General features: G+C 39.3%; 1 protein-coding gene across 1 annotated transcript in view; it reads right to left on the reverse strand.

Moving 5' to 3' along the window:
- The window catches only part of DNAH7 (dynein axonemal heavy chain 7), a 234,348-nt gene that overhangs the window by 139,585 nt on the left and 76,810 nt on the right, over positions 1 to 17,953 (reverse strand). Inside the window, exons 24-26 of the mRNA XM_082466856.1 lie at positions 14,978 to 15,146; positions 4,788 to 4,890; positions 4,540 to 4,667 (exon numbers count right to left, since the gene is read on the reverse strand). Coding sequence (XP_082322982.1) covers positions 4,540 to 4,667; positions 4,788 to 4,890; positions 14,978 to 15,146 — 400 coding nt within the window. The remainder of the gene's footprint in view (positions 1 to 4,539; positions 4,668 to 4,787; positions 4,891 to 14,977; positions 15,147 to 17,953) is intronic.

A 17,953-nucleotide genomic window follows, 5' to 3' on the forward strand; every position in this document is an offset into this window, starting at 1 on the left:
CAATACTACAAAGCTACAGTAATCAAATAGCATGGTATCGACACAAAAACAGACATAGGAATCAATGGAACAGAACACAGAGCCTAGAAATAAACCCACACACCTACAGTCAATTTTTGACAAAGGAGGCAAGAATATACAATGGAGAAAAGACAGTCTCTTTAGCAAGTGTGTTGGAAAAGTTGGACAGCCACTTGTAAATCAATGACGTTATAACACTGCCTTCATATCCTACACACACACACACACACACACACACACACACACCCCCAAAAACAAAACCCTCAAAATGTCTTAAAAACTTTAATATAAGACAGGATACCATAAAACTCCTAGAAGAAAACATAGGCAAAACGTTCTCAGACATAAATCATAGCAGCATTTTCTTAGGTCAGTCTCCAAGGCAATAAGACAAAGGCAAAAATAAACAAATGGGAATAAGCAAACATAAGCTTTTGTACAGCAAAGGAAACCATAAACAAGACGAAAAGACAACCCTCAGAATGGGAGAAAATATTTGCAAACAATGCAACCAACGAGGGTTTAATTTCCAAAATATACAAACAGCTCATACAACTCAATAACAAAAAAAGCAAACAACCCAATTAAAAAATCAGCAGAAGACTTAAACATTTCTCCAAAGAAGACATACATATGGCCAACAGACACCTGAAAAGATGCTTAACTTCGCTAATTATTAGAGAAATGCAAATCAAAACTACAATGAGGTACCCCCTCACACCAGTCAGAATGGTCATCATTAAAAAGTCTACAAATAATAAATGCTGGAGAGGGTGTGGAGAAAAGGGAACCCTCCTGCACTGTTGGTGGGAATGTAAATTGGTACAGCCACTATGGAAAATAGTATGGAGGTTCCTCAAAAAACTAAAAAGAGAGTTATCATATCATCTAGCAATTCCATTCCTGGGCATTTATCTGGGAAAAAAACCCGAAAGTTCTAATTCAAGAAGATACACACACTCCAATGTTCACAGCAGCACTATTTACAATAGCCAAGACATGGAAGCTACCCAAGTGCCCATCAACAGATGACTGGTTTAAGAAGATGTGGTATATATACATATACGCAATGGAATATTACTCGGCCATAAAAAAGAATGAAATAATGCCATCTGCAACAACATGGATGGACCTAGAGATTATCACACTCAGTGAAGTAGGTCAGAAAGAGAAAGAAAAATATCATGATATAACTTACATGTGGAATCTAAAATATGACACAAATGAACCTATCTACAAAACAGAAACAGACTTACAGACATAGAAAACAAACTTACATTTACTAAAGGGGAAAGGGGTGGGGGAGAGAAGAGGGATAAATTAGGACTTTGGGATTAGTAGATACAAACTACTATATATAAAATAGATAAACAACAAGGTCCTACTGTATAGCACAGGGAACTATATTCAATATCCTGTAATAAACCATAATGGAAAAGAATATGAAAAAGATATATAAATACACACATACATATACGTATATATAAATGGAATCACTCTGCTATACACCAGAAAGTAACACAACATTGTAAATCAGCTATACTTCAATTTAAAAAATAGAATAAGCCTATTTTACCATTGCTTCTAACATTTAACTATTCTGAAATGATTATTGATTCTTCAGAATAGTTTTAATATTAAATATAGCTTCTCTAAAGTGGAGATGTGTTTAAGAAATTGCTCTACTATGCAGGTTTTATCTAGATGTACAAGATGTCAAAACTTGAGTCTTTCTGCATGACATGATACATATCAGTTACCGAAGTATGCATGATCTGCCCAATAATTTACAAAGGAAATATACACAATTCTTGAACCTTCCCATTTACTTGTAGATCATAAAGCATTTGAGAGAATAAGGAAGGAGGGAGGATTTGTGAAAAGACTTCCATCGAAGCGAGGTTTTCTTATGCTGTGAGTCTCCATAAGCACCCACTCCTCACTCCCAAGTTCAGTAAGAGCTTGATGGGTATCGCCCTACTGCGGGGGAATATAGATTGGTGCCTGACTCATGCCCGAGAAAGCAAAAGTAGCCTGTGGAAGCAAGATCACAGTGGCCTTCACTCCCACAGTCTGTTGGGACAGAAGATGCATGAGATATACACGATAAGGGAGAGAGAGAGCCAAGTTGGGGCCATTTTAAGTCCTCCCCAAGATTCCCTCTGGCAAAGTGAGAGCTCTCCAACAGCAAAAATCTACATGGAATCACCCACCAGCGATCCAGAGTGGAGGGAATGACAACTGGAGAAACAGATTCCATCACTCAAAGTCTCAGGAGTTCCAAGCGGAGAGACCTAACAGGAGCTCCTGAAGAACCCATGGACACGTGCAGGATAGAAAGATGCAGCCATAAACCTCTGCCAGCTCCAGGGGCTGGACCCACATGGTCTTATCTGAACTGTATGTATGTTCGGTGGCCCACTGCTAGCTTAAAGGATGAGTATGAATTTGTCAGGCAGGACAGTGGTGGTTTAGCAGAGCACTCAAGAGAGGGTAAACAGCATGTGCAAAGGCATGGGACCTTCAGAGGCCAGTGAGGCCTGTGTGACAGGGAGATGCAGGGAGCTGGTGGTACAGACGCAACTGGGTCTAATGCCAAAGCTCTTGCAGATCAGGCCAAGAAATTTGAATTTTTTTCCTGTGGGCAAAAGGAGCCCGGTGGTTTTTTAAGTCTGGAAATTATACGATTAGATTTCTTCTGACAATACAGGTAGCATTACAATGGGGAGTTCATGATAATGAATTTCAGTAGGGACTCTTGGTGACAGGTGAGCTGCTGCAGTAAGACAGGCAAGAGAAGACTGAAGAGGGCTGGGAGCAAGGTGTGGCCGTGGGGCTGGACGGGAGCAGCAGGGGTAATAAGACTTTTATGAAATAGGATTGCGGGTTTTGGTAACCGGCTGAATCACTGCGTGAAGAAGAGGGAAGCTTCGAGGATGACTGAAGACTGATGACAATACTCTCTGGGCCTCAGCAGGCTTTAAAAAAATAGTATATCTATCTTTCATTTCTGACTAAGACATTTTTTCAAAATTGTGAGGTATTTCCATATGTACTTGAAAACAGATATTCTATAGCAGCTCTAACCAAGAAGACTGCACAAAAGGAACAACGAAAACAACAAAAAGCTATCAGAATTTGAGAGCAGATTTTGGCCTAAAATACAAGGAAAATACTCCAAGAACCACAAGGTGAATATTTTGACACTGTTTTAACACGCACAATAAATAAAGTGGAAAAGTCTGCATGGGGCATTAACAGACTCAACCAATACTGGTCCCAGCTTTTTATGATTAGCTACTCGCAGATGTTTGCCTTCACAAATATTTATGTATTCAGATTGATCCTACTGAATAAAAGGAAAACATGAGTGAATAAAAGTGCTGCTACAAAAAGAGCTTTCCAAATGTGTATCCCAATAAAAAGTTGCAAAATGCTTCTTAGATGAAGGAGGATTTACCAGTTTCTATTTTTAAGTTACACCATCCTTCACAAAGGCAAAGTACTAAAACATCACGTCTAACATATAAAAGTGTATGGAATAAAAATACCACAAAAATACTTGGCAGCAGTGAGTCCAATCAAAAGTGTTTTCGATGGAAAAGTACCTCAACTAGTCTGAGAAGCTGTCGTTCTAAAAATGTGGATAGTGGAAGGAATGCAGGATTTAGAGTCAGAAGACTTGGTTTTGGATCTGCAATTACCGCTGCATTATTCTTCAACATTTTCTCTCTATGTGCTAGCCATAAGCATGCAATTCACCAGAAAAGGATATAAAATGTCTAACAAAGATATGGGGAAAATGTCATATTTCACTAATAATCAAAGAAGTTTGTTTTCTAAATGAAGACTCTAGTCTATTCAATTAGCAAACTGTTTTGTTCTTACAAAAAACTACTGCTGGGTACTAAGGAGAACTGAGAATTGATATGGGATATAAATTGTTTCAACCTCTGTTGGAAGGCAATTTAGCAACACAGCTCTTGGTCTTATGACTCTCCTAAGGAAGTATCTTAAAATAGAGAAAAGCCTTAAGTAAAAATTGTTCATTGCAGTATTATCTATAATGAAGGAAAACTAAATGCAAGCTAAATGTCAAACAGTAAGCACAGTTCAATAAATTTATTTACAGTTTGAATTATGTTCATAAAGATAGGAAAATGCTCATATTATAATATTAACTTGAAAAAAGCCTCAGTATTCACAATTTTCTGATTTCAGCATTTAAAATTGAGGAATACAATACAGTAAGCAGTAGAATGGGTACCTTTTTCAATATTTCCTATGTTTTCTAATTTGTATAATTACCACTAATTTTAAAATAGAAGTTTTGGAAATTGCATATTTATTTTTTAAAGCTCAAAGCTTTAAACTTATTTTCTAAAACAGTTGTCTAAAATATAACATCTAAAAGCAAAAATTTTACATAAAATTCAAGAACAGCATGTGCTTTCTTTTTATATATTAACTGTGTTAATCACAGAAAGGAAACAGATGATATAATTGCCTTTTCTGTACCTTCAGATTATCTGGAAGTTCTGATCGCCCAGCATATCCAGGGTTCATTGTTATAAAGACGGCACACGTGGGGTCAAGTTTTAGTTCAGTTCCTTCAAACACTAGTAAATCCACACCTGCATTAATACCTGTGAGTAATCAAGAATGAAATGACTTAGCAATTCCACATATAAATGGGACTCATACCATTCATTACCTCCTATATTTCTACTGTTTTCACACAATGCAGAGATAAACTAGTCCCTTACCTCTTTGGAGAGTAAGAATTTGTTGAGCAACCACAGACAGTACTTCCAAATCAATTCTGTTAAACTCATCAAAGCAAGCCCAGGCTCCACAAGATAACAGTCCCTGGGAGAAAAGATCAATGAAATTTTTCAATTTTATCTGATTGAATATTACATTGAAATGTTGTATTTTCACCTCATCTTTTTGCGGATTTAATATCCTATCAAGGAAATTGCTTATTCACCTTTATCTTTAAAGCTTTAAAGACGGCTTATTCTTTTATTACCAATTCATTATTCTGCATGAATCAAGAGTTCAATCAACTGGAAAATTTTCCAATTGATTTTTTTTTTTTTACTTTCTGTGTGTATCTTTTGGCATTTAGATGTATATCTAAAATTTCATAGCCTTTCTTACTTTTTATTTACAAGCTGATTTTTATTTGCTTTTTCCTTATGGACTCCATAGAATGGATTGTAATAATCCTTTAAATAAGATGACTTCTGTTGCCAATGAGACTACTCTCTAGCCTGAGCACCGTAATGACCAGCTAACACCGTCTGAGGCACTAGCCTGCAGTTCTAACTCACAGATACCTCATAAGTCTGTGCCATTTGGTCATAAGGAAAAACTGGAAAATCAAGCTTGAGTAGCTGAGTCCAAATGTGGACTAACTTTAAAAAATCAATGCAAGGGGGCTTCCCTGGTGGCGCAGTGGTTGAGAGTCTGCCTGCCAATGCAGGGGACACGGGTTCGAGCCCTGGTCTGGGAAGATTCCACATGCCGTGGAGCAGCTGGGCCCGTGAGCCACAACTACTGAGCCTGCGCGTCTGGAGCCTGTGCTCCGCAACAAGAGAGGCCACGATGGTGAGAGGCCCGCGCACCGCGATGAAGAGTGGCCCCCGCTTGCCGCAGCTAGAGAAAGCCCTCACATGGAAACAAAGACCCAACACAGCCATAAATAAATAAATAAATAATTATTTTTTTAAAAAAAGCACTTATGAATTAAGCATTTCTAAATTTCAGAGATATAATAGAAACGAACTCAAATGTTTAAGAAAAAAATCAATGCAAAAATATTCATTGAATGTACATTCTATAGATTGCATATGTATGTATGTGTGTTTCACTGAGTACCTAGTATATGCCAGGCATGATGCATGGCACTTTGTGTATATCTTTTATGCAAGGAAACTAAGGCTATATCACATAAGATGTTAAGTATCAATAATTAGTACAATGCCATACATTTAATAGTGGCTGACCTTGGATTTGTGTACAGTTCAATCTATTGAAACACACTGGATTAAACATGAATGGCATGCAATCAAAGAGTAGTACATTTTCATTATTTAGAGAAGACTCTATGACTTAGAAATCTAATACATGATAAAATAAAAGGATTAGAAATCACAGAACAGAATGCTTATGAAGTCACATGTTCAAACAGTTATACAGACTGTGAGGTTCTTAGTAGTAAGACCTATGTCTTTTTTATTTTGTACCCCCATTATTCAGCATGATCCTAACACACAGTGTCCATATGATCAATACTTATCAATAATCAAATTTAATAAGTATATGAATCTATATCAAAGAATTAAGAATATCATTACATAGATTTGAAAACTTAGCACATATCAGACTTTTCTTTAAACATTTAGGAATATAGTGGCTATTCAAACTACACATAGAATCTTTTAGATTTGCTGTTTATTTCTTTAATCATTTCAACAAGGTTGTATATCATGATAGAGGATGATTAAAATAGTTACTGGGGGGCCTCGGGAAGATGGCGGAAGAGTAAGACGCGGAGATCACCTTCCTTCCCACAGATACAGTAGAAATACATCTACACGTGGAACTGCTCCTACAGAACACCCACTGAACGCTGGCAGAAAACGTCCGACCTCCAAAAAGGCAAGAAACTCCCCCCGTACTTGGGTAGGGCAAAAGAAAAAAGAAATAACAGAGACAAAAGAATAGGGACGGCACCTGCACTAGTGGGAGGGAGCCGTGAAGGAGGAAAGATTTCCACGCACTAGGAAGCCCCTTCGCGGGCAGAGACTGCGGGTGGCAGAGGGGGGAAGCTTCGGAGCCACGGAGGAGAGCGCAGCCACAGGGGTGCGGAGGGCAAAGCGGAGAGGTTCCCGCACGGAGGCTCGGCGCCCACCGAGCAGCACTCTCCAGCCCGAGAGGCTTGTCTGCTCACCCAGCGGGGCGGGCGGGGCTGGGAGCTGAGGCTCGGCTTCCGTAGGATCGCAGGGAGAGGACTGGGGTTGGCGGCGTGAACACAGCCTGAAGGGGTTAGTGCACCACAGCTAGCCGGGAGGGAGTCCGGGAAAAAGTCTGCAGCTGCCGAAGAGGCAAGAGACTTTTTCTTCCCTCTTTGTTTCCTGGTGCGCGAGGAGAGGGGATTCAGAGCGCTGCCTAAACGAACTTCAGAGACGGGCGCGAGCCGCAGCTACCAGCGCAGATCCCACAGCAACAGGGGCGCAGAGGGAAAAACGGAGAGATTCCCGCACAGAGGCTCGGCGCCGAGCAGCACTCTCCAGCCCGAGAGGCTTGTCTGCTCCCCCGCCGGGGCGGGCGGGGCTGGGAGCTGAGGCTCGGCTTCGGTCGGATCGCAGGGAGAGGACTGAGGCTGGCAGCGTGAACACAGCCTGAAGGGGTTAGCGCACCACAGCTGGCTGGGAGGGAGACCGGGAAAAGGTCTGCAGCTGCCGAAGAGGCAAGAGACTTTTTCTTGCCTCTTTGTTTCGCTGAGCGCAAGGAGAGGGGATTCAGAGTGCCGCCTAAACGAACTCCAGAGAAAGGCGCGAGCCGCGGCGATCAGCACGGACCCCAGAGACGGGCGTGAGACGCTGGGGCTGCTGCTGCCGCCTCCAAAAAGCCTGTGTGTGAGCACAGGTCACTCTCCACACCGCCCCTCCCGGGAGCCTGTGCAGCCCGCCACCACCAGGCTCCCGTGATGCGGGGACAAGTTCCCCGGGAGAACGCACTGCCCGCCTCAGGCTGGTGCAACGTCACGCCGGCCTCGGCCGCCGCAGGCTCACCCCGCCTCCTCTGTACCCCTCCCTCCCCGTGGCCTGGGTGAGCCAGAGCCCCCGAAGCAGCTGCCCCTTTAACCCCGTCCTGTCTGCGCGGGGAATAGACGCCCTCAGGAGACCTACACGCAGAGGCGGGTCCAAATCCAAAGCTGAACCCCAGGAGCTGTGCGAACAGGGAAGATAAGGGGAAATCTCTCCCAGCAGCCTTAGAAGCAGCGGATTAAAACTCCACAAACAACTTGATGTGCCTGCATCTGGTGAATACCTGAATAGACAACGAATCATCCCAAATTCAGGAGGTGGACTTTGGGAGCAGGATATATTAATTTTTCCCCTTTTCCTTTTATTTGTGAGTGTATATGTAAATGCTTCTGGGTGCGATTTTGTCTGTATAGCTTTGCTTTACAATAGCTTTATTTTACTTCACTATATTATAGCCTCTTTCTTTCTTTCTTTCTTTCTTTCTTTCTTTCTTTCTATTTTTTCTCCCTTTTACTCTGAGCCGTGTGGACGAAAGGCTCTTGGTGCTCCAGCCAGGCATCAGGGCCGTGCCTCTGAGGTGGGAGAGCCAACTTCAGGACACTGGTCCACAAGAGACCTCCCAGCTCCACGTAATACCAAACGGCGAAAATCTCTCAGAGATCTCCATCTCAACATCAAGACCCAGCTTCACTCAACGACCAGCAAGCTACAGTGCTGGACACCCTATGCCAAACAACTAGCAAGACAGGAACACAGCCCCATCCATTAGCAGAGAGGCTGCCTAAAATCATAATAAGGCCACAGACACCCCAAAATACACCACCAGACGTGGACGTGCCCACCAGAAAGACAAGATCCAACCTCATCCACCAGAGCTCAGGCACTAGTTCCCTCCACCAGGAAGCCTACACAACCCACTGTACCAACCTTAGCCACTGGGGACAGATACCAAAAACAACAGGAACTACGAACCTGCAGCCTGTGAAAAGGAGACCCCAAACACAGTAAGATAAGCAAAATGAGACGACAGAAAAACACACAGCAGATGAAGGAGCAGGGTCAGAACATACCAGACTTAACAAATGAAGAGGAAATAGGTAGTCTACCTGAAAAAGAATTCAGAATAATGATAGTAAGGATGATCCAAAATCTTGGAAATAGAATAGACAAAATGCAAGAAACATTTAACAAGGACGTAGAAGAACTAAAGAGGAACCAAGCAATGATGAAAACCACAATAAATGAAATTAAAAATACTCTAGATGGGATCAATAGCAGAATAACTGAGGCAGAAGAAAGGATAAGTGACCTGGAAGATAAAATGGTGGAAATAACTACTGCAGAGCAGGATAAAGAAAAAAGAATGAAAAGAACTGAGGACAGTCTCAGAGACCTCTGGGACAACATTAAACGCGCCAACATTCGAATTATAGGGGTCCCAGAAGAAGAAGAGAAAAAGAAAGGGACTGAGAAGATATTTGAAGAGATTATAGTTGAAAACTTCCCTAATATGGGAAAGGAAATAGTTAATCAAGTCCTGGAAGCACAGAGAGTCCCATACAGGATAAACCCAAGGAGAAACACACCAAGACACATATTAATCAAACTGTCAAAAATTAAATATAAGGAAAACATATTAAAGGCAGCAAGGGAAAAAAAACAAATAACACACAAGGGGATCCCCATAAGGTTAACATCTGATCTTTCAGCAGAAACTCTGCAAGCCAGAAGGGAGTGGCAGGATATACTTAAAGTGATGAAGGAGAAAAACCTGCAACCAAGATTACACTACCCAGCAAGGATCTCATTCAGATTTGATGGAGAAATTAAAACCTTTACAGACAAGCAAAAGCTGAGAGAGTTCAGCACCACCAAACCAGCTTTACAACAAATGCTAAAGGAACTTCTCTAGGCAAGAAACACAAGAGAAGGAAAACACCTACAATAACAAACCCAAAACATTTAAGAAAATGGGAATAGGAACATACATATCGATAATTACCTTGAATGTAAATGGATTAAATGCTCCCACCAAAAGACACAGGGTGGCTGAATGGATACAAAAACAAGACCCATATATATATGCTGTCTACAAGAGACCCACTTCAGACCTAGAGACACATATAGACTGAAAGTGAGGGGATGGAAAAAGATATTCCATGCAAATGGAAATCAAAAGAAAGCTGGAGTAGCAATTCTCATATCAGACAAAATAGACTTTAAAATAAAGACTATTACAAGAGACAAAGAAGGACACTATATAATGATCAAGGGATCGATCCAAGAGGAAGGTATAACAATTGTAAATATTTATGCACCCAACATAGGAGCACCTCAATACATAAGGCAAATACTAACAGCCATAAAAGGGGAAATCGACAGCAACACAATCATAGTAGGGGACTTTAACACCCCACTCTCACCAATGGACAGATCATCCAAAATGAAAATAAATAAGGAAACACAAGCTTTAAATGATACATTAAACAAGATGGACTTAATTGATATTTATAGGACATTCCATCCAAAAACAACAGAATACACATTTTTCTCAAGTGCTCATGGAACATTCTCCAGGATAGATCATATCTTGGGTCACAAATCAAGCCTTGGTAAATTTAAGAAAATTGAAATCGTATCAAGTATCTTTTCCGACCACAACGCTATGAGACTAGATATCAATTACAGGAAAAGATCTGTAAAAAATACAAACACATGGAGGCTACACAATACATTACTTAATAACGAAGTGATCACTGAAGAAATCAAAGGGGAAATCAAAAAATACCTAGAAACAAATGACAATGGAGATACGACGACCCAAAACCTATGGGACGCAGCAAAAGCAGTGCTAAGAGGGAAGTTTATAGCAATACAAGCCTACCTCAAGAAACAGGAAACATCTCGAATAAACAACCTAACCTTGCACCTAAAGCAATTAGAGAAAGAAGAACAAAAAAACCCCAAAGCCAGCAGAAGGAAAGAAATTATAAAGATCAGGTCAGAAATAAATGAAAAAGAAATGAAGGAAACAATAGCAAAAATCAATGAAACTAAAAGCTGGTTCTTTGAGAAGATAAACAAAATTGATAAACCATTAGCCAGACTCATCAAGAGAAAAAGGGAGAAGACTCAGATCAATAGAATTAGAAATGAAAAAGGAGAAGTAACCACTGACACTGCAGAAATACGAAAGATCATGAGAGATTACTACAAGCAACTCTATGCCAATAAAATGGACAACCTGGAAGAAATGGACAGATTCTTAGAAATGCACAAACTGCCGAGACTGAACCAGGAAGAAATAGAAAATATGAACAGACCAATCACAAGCACTGAAATTGAAACTGTGATTAAAAACCTTCCAACAAACAAAAGCCCAGGACCAGATGGCTTCACAGGTGAATTCTATCAAACATTTAGAGAAGAGCTAACACCTATCCTTCTCAAACTCTTCCAAAATATTGCAGAGGGAGGGACACTCCCAAACTCATTCTACGAGGCCACCATCACCCTGATACCAAAACCAGACAAAGATGTCACAAAGAAAGAAAACTACAGGCCAATATCACTGATGAACATAGATGCAAAAATCCTCAACAAAATACTAGCAAACAGAATCCAACAGCACATTAAAAGGATCATACACCATGATCAAGTGGGGTTTATCCCAGGAATGCAAGGATTCTTCAATATACGCAAATCAATCAATGTGATACATCATATTAACAAACTGAAGGAGAAAAACCATATGATCATCTCAATAGATGCAGAGAAAGCTTTCGACAAAATTCAACACCCATTTATGATAAAAGCCCTGCAGAAAGTAGGCATAGAGGGAACTTTCCTCCACATAATAAAGGCCATATATGACAAACCCACAGCCAACATTGTCCTCAATGGTGAAAAACTGAAACCATTTCCACTAAGATCAGGAACAAGACAAGGTTGCCCACTCTCACCACTATTATTCAACATAGTTTTGGAAGTGTTAGCCACAGCAATCAGAGAAGACAAAGAAATAAAAGGAATCCAAATCGGAAAAGAAGAAGTAAAGCTGTCACTATTTGCAGATGACATGATACTATACATAGAGAATCCTAAAGATGCTACCAGAAAACTCCTAGAGCTAATCAATGAATTTGGTAAAGTAGCAGGATACAAAATTAATGCACAGAAGTCTCTTGCATTTCTATACACTAATGACGAAAAATCTGAAAGTGAAATTAAGAAAACACTCCCATTTACCATTGCAACAAAAAGAATAAAATATCTAGGAATAAACCTACCTAAGGAGACAAAAGACCTGTATGCAGAAAATTATAAGACACTGATGAAAGAAATTAAAGATGATACAAATAGATGGAGAGATATACCATGTTCCTGGATTGGAAGAATCAACATTGTGAAAATGACTCTACTACCCAAAGCAATCTACAGATTCAATGCAATCCCTATCAAACTACCACTGGCATTTTTCACAGAACTAGAACAAAAAATTTCACAATTTGTATGGAAACACAAAAGACCCCGAATAGCCAAAGCAATCTTGAGAACGAAAAATGGAGCTGGGGGAATCAGGCTCCCTGACTTCAGACTATATTACAAAGCTTCAGTAATCAAGACAGTTTGGTACTGGCACAAAAACAGAAATATAGATCAATGGAACAGGATAGAAAGCCCAGAGATAAACCCACACACATATGGGCACCTTATTTTTGATAAAGGAGGCAAGCATATACAGTGGAGAAAAGACAGCCTCTTCAATAAGTGGTGCTGGGAAAATTGGACAGGTACATGTAAAAGTATGAAAATAGAACACTCCCTGACACCATGCACAAAAATAAACTCAAAATGGATTAAAGACCTAAGTGTAAGGGCAGACACTATCAAACTCTTAGAGGAAAACATAGGCAGAACACTCTATGACATACATCACAGCAAGATTCTTTTTGACCCAGCTCCCAGAGAAATGGAAATAAGAACACAAATAAACAAATGGGACCTAATGAAACTTAAAAGCTTTTGCACAGCAAAGGAAACCATAAACAAGACCAAAAGACAACCCTCAGAATGGGAGAAAATATTTGCAAATGAAGCAACTGACAAAGGATTAATCTCCAAGATTTACAAGCAGCTCATGCAGCTCAATAACAAAAAAACGAACAACCCAATCCAAAAATGGGCCGAAGACCTAAATAGACATTTCTCCAAAGAAGATATACAGATGGCCTACAGACACATGAAAGAATGCTCAACATCATTAATCATTAGAGAAATGCAAATCAAAACTACAATGAGATATCATCTCACACCGGTCAGAATGGCCATCATCAAAAAATCTAGAAACAAGAAATGCTGGAGAGGGTGTGGAGGAAAGGGAACACTCTTGCACTGTTGGTGGGAATGTAAATTGATACAGCCACTATGGAGAACAGTATGGAGGTTCCTTAAAAAACTACAAATAGAACTACCATACGACCCAGCAATCCCACTACTGGGCATATACCCTGAGAAAACCATAGGTCAAAAAGAGTCATGTACCAAAATGTTCATTGCAGCTCTATTTACAATAGCCAGGACATGGAAGCAATCTAAATGTCCATCAACAGATGAATGGATAAAGAAGATGTGGCACATATATACAATGGAATATTACTCAGCCATAAAAAGAAATGAAATGGAGGTATTTGTAATGAGGTGGATGGAGTTAGAGTCTGTCATACAGAGTGAAGTAAGTCAGAAAGAGAAAAACAAATACAGTATGCTAACACATATATACGGAATCTAAGGGAAAAAAATAAAAATAAAAAGGCCATGAAGAACCTAGTGGCAAGACGGGAATAAAGACACAGACCTACTAGAGAATGGACTTGAGGATATGGGGAGGGGGTGGGGTGAGATGTGACAGGGTAAGAGAGTGTCATGGACATATATACACTACCAAATGTAAAATAGATAACTAGTGGGAAGCAGCCGCATAGCACAGGGAGATCAGCTCGGTGCTTTGTGACCTCCTAGAGGGATGGGATGGGGAGGGTGGGAGGGAGGGAGATGCAAGAGGGAAGAGAAATGGGAACATATTGTATATGTATAACTGATTCACTTTGTTATAAAGCAGAAGCTAACACACCATTGTAAGGCAATTATACTTCAATAAAGATGTTAAAAAAAAAAAGTTACTGGCCACTCAAATGTTTTCTTCATATGTTATTCATTATAATATTTTCATTTCTTTTATTCTAATTGTTTCAGCATCACAAATGTAGAGACTTTTTATGCTCCAAATCTATTATAAAATGACTAGGCCATACTTCAGGGAGGAATAGTTTACTGTATGGGGTAGGGTTGTTATATTCCTTTTTGTTAGTTTGTGTATTTTTTCTTTTTAATGTTAACTTTTTCTGGAGATACTTTTGAAAAGGATTACAGACTCTTTAAAATGCACTTTGAAAAGTATAGAAAAATAGAAATCAAATAAACAAATAAGTAGAGCCCATAATCCCACACGGATAATTTTGTGTTCAATTGTACCACCTAATATTTTAAGGGATAACAGGCTGTAGCAACAAAGCACTAAAATGACCAGATGTTCATAGGTTACACTGATGAACTTAGGGACTTTATACTTTTAACTCCCCTTTTTGCAATCTTACAGACTCATAAGATTGGGAATCTGACTCAGAATAAGAAAAAACAAAAGAAGGATTTCAAGTTCACCAAAAAGATTAACAAAAAAACAAAAGAAAGATTTCAGGTTCACCAAAAAGATTAATTAGAATGTGTCTATAAAAGTAAATCATTGAATTTGTTAATGATTAATAAACTTAATATTAACTTGTTAATAACAAGATCTACGGGACAAAGACGTCTTTAGATACCACAATTTTTACATGATGCAGTGGTTCTCAAACTTTTAGCTGTCCAGTATACTGGAGGGACATCACTCATTCATTTCTATCAGTAATATTGACCCATTATAGCAAGGACTGGAGGTAGAGCTCCTTCTCAAATAAGCTTTTGATATAACCCTACTTCTCTCGAGAATTATTGAGATAATACTTTAATTTTAACTTTGCTTAAACTACAGTAAATCTTTTACTTGCATCAAATTATATTTCATTATAAATAGCCTTTCTGAGAAGTTATCATATCGCAAATGATGAGTCAACTCAAACCTTAAAGAATTTTCCTAAAGCCAGATAATCCAACCCATCAGAACAGTTGAAGACAACACACTGTTTGGCTACAGCTTTGGCTAAATCTTTTGTAGTTTCAGTCTTTCCAGTTCCAGCTGGCCCCTCAGGTGCTCCTCCAAGGTGCAGATGAAGGGCTCCAAATAAGGTTCTGAAATATAATAAACAATCTTTGTTGAATAATGTGATTTTTATATACATTCTGAAAAGAGGAAAAATTTAAGCTGAGAGCCAAATTTTCCACTTCCTCATCAATAATTCCTTTCTTCCTACTAGCCTATGAAAATCTTTGGGCATTACTTTGTCTGTTATTATGTTTTACTTCTGAATAGCTGTATATATGACAAAATCAGAACAAATTCACTTTTGAAATTCAGTGCTGACTTCTGGTCAATACGGAGAATTCAGCTGACCCTGAGTCACCCAATCCCCCTACTGCAAGCATATGGAAATGCTACATAAAAGAAAAATATAACAACTTTTGAAATATATAGCCATTTTTGAACAAATGAAAAGGAAATTATCAATGAAGAGGGAATGCATAGCTGGAAAAGTAATTAGGTGCTAAAGCTGCAGAGGTGCACATTGGTTTGGAATTTGCATATAAACACAAGTGTATTTATACCCACATAGAAACAGAAAATAAATCCTTAGAACTGAGCAAGCTGAGGAGCTGGAATGGATTCACTATTTAAAGCTAGAAGACTTGAAAGCCTGCCTTGTGTGTAAATGGGAACTAAAATTACTCCAGCAACCTACTCAAGAGACAAAGAAGAGTCAACTAAGGAAGAGACAGGAAGCTGACCCTTCATACAGTGCCCAACGAGAAACCTACATTTCACAGAGGGTGGGATCCAGTTTCCATTACTGATGGGCACATGAACCCAAAATGAGAAATTAACATTAAAATTTTGTTCTGAAAACCCTAGAGCCCTCCACAGAGATAAATGTAAAACTGCTCCACATGGACACCTCCACAGCTGAGAAAATGTAAGACTACACGGGGAAACAACCCCTACTAAAATTAGCTCACAGCTAAAACTGGAAAGAGAGATCAGAATTAAGAATCAGACTTGCAGTGACAAAGGCAGTTGGACAATGGTCTGGGAGGGTTACTGCACATATGGCACTCTGCCTTCTTTGGTATCCTAGCGATTTTTTTAAAATAAGATTTTAAATAAAAAGCAATACACATCAGAAAATTGTGGGGAAAAACAGAAGCCAATTTCATAAGAGAGGCAACTTGGAACCTAGCAATGAAAAATACAATCACTGAACTTTTGAAAACTCAGTGAACAGAATAAATAGCAGAGAAAACCTAAAGAAACAGAATTATACACTAGAAGATAAATATGAGGAAATCACCCAGGGAGAGAGGTCAACTATAAGAAAAGTTAAAGACAGAAGAAAGAAGGAAGAGAATGGGGAAAAGGCAAAATTCAAAATACAATGGCTAAGAATTTGCCAGAATTAAAGATATTAATTGAAAAAGTCCCAAGTAGGATAAATAAAAACTCATCCACATCTAGTAACATCCAGTGAACATCAACAATAAAGAGAACACCTTAGAAACTACAATGGAGAAAACTACCTATAAAGGAATAATAATTAAAATAACAGAATACTCAGCAGGAGCGATGAATGCCAGTAGAATAATATCTTTGGAGAGCTGAGGGAAAATTACTGTTCATCTACAGTTTTACACCTAGCTAATCTATCATTTAATAATCTAGTGAAGACTAAAAAAAAAAAAAAAGGAGAAGAAGAAAAAAGAGGCAATTTTAGATAAATACTGGTATAGCTCACTACTTGCAGAGCCTCACTTGAACAATTACTAAAAGCTATTGCCTAGTAAGGAGAAAAATTAAACCAGAAATCAGACAAAGAAAGAAGCAATGGCGAGTAAAGACAATGATAAAATTTTTGGTAAACCTACATAAATATTAGTTGTAAAAAAATGTGTAACAGTATATAAACACAAATCGTTCTGTGTTAGAATTTTGACTAAAACCCCAAGCTGAGAGCTTTAAAATATTTAAAGTCAAGAGAATGCCTGCAGCTTCTCCTGATGGCAGAGTAGGAGAAAATAGGGACGGTAAGAAAGATCCACTCTTACTGATGGCAAAACAAATGTGTGTATCATCTGGCCAGATCTAGACTCCACTGGAAGGGAGCCAGATTTGAGTCAAGCTGAATGGGACCCTGTGCAGGAGGCCCATGTAGAATCAGAGGAGACCCCAGGAAGAGGGTCAGTGTGTGGTGGACCTCAGCAGAGGCTGAAGCAAAAGTCACCAGCAGCCAGCCAGAGAAGGCATCTTCCACAGATGGGAGAAGCAGGTGACTGCAGGCTCCCAAAGAACCCACATAAACATCCCCTGGGAGATCTGGTACATCTAGACTTGTGCCATCACGGCAGGCACTAAACAGCCGAGAGATAGTTGTCACCCAAGACACCTGTCACCTATAAACCTACCTCTCCCTTTCCTTCTCTCCTCCATCAACCCCCAACACTAGAGGAGCTAAAAGATGAGCTATTGAGGGATGAATGCAAAGGACAGGGACAAAAATGACAAAAGATTGACCACATTTACCTTCCCAAATGCAGGCCATGGGCTTGAGTCAAGCTCGAGCTGGAGGGGAAGGGATGTTTTAAACTGGATGAAAAATAGTAACTTTCATTTTAGACCTAAATGGACTTTTAATACCTGAAAATAATAACACTCTTCATTAACATACTAAAGTTGCCAGAAAGAGTAGGGAATCTACCCTAGATTTCATCCAGAAATGGGGAAAATATTTGATAGAGCAAGTTTAAAAGAATGGTGATAAAAAAGAACAAAACTGCTTTCCGCTTGCATCCTGAGACTGGTTTCGTCAATAAACTAGTTACAGTTGGGAGAAAATGTAAAAACAAAGTTTAATTTAGTATTTGACAATAATTTGGAATATGGGAGATGG

This window comes from Balaenoptera physalus (assembly GCF_965194825.1).
Source record: "Balaenoptera physalus genome assembly, chromosome: 6".
In the NCBI taxonomy this organism is placed as follows: Eukaryota; Metazoa; Chordata; class Mammalia; order Artiodactyla; family Balaenopteridae; genus Balaenoptera; species Balaenoptera physalus.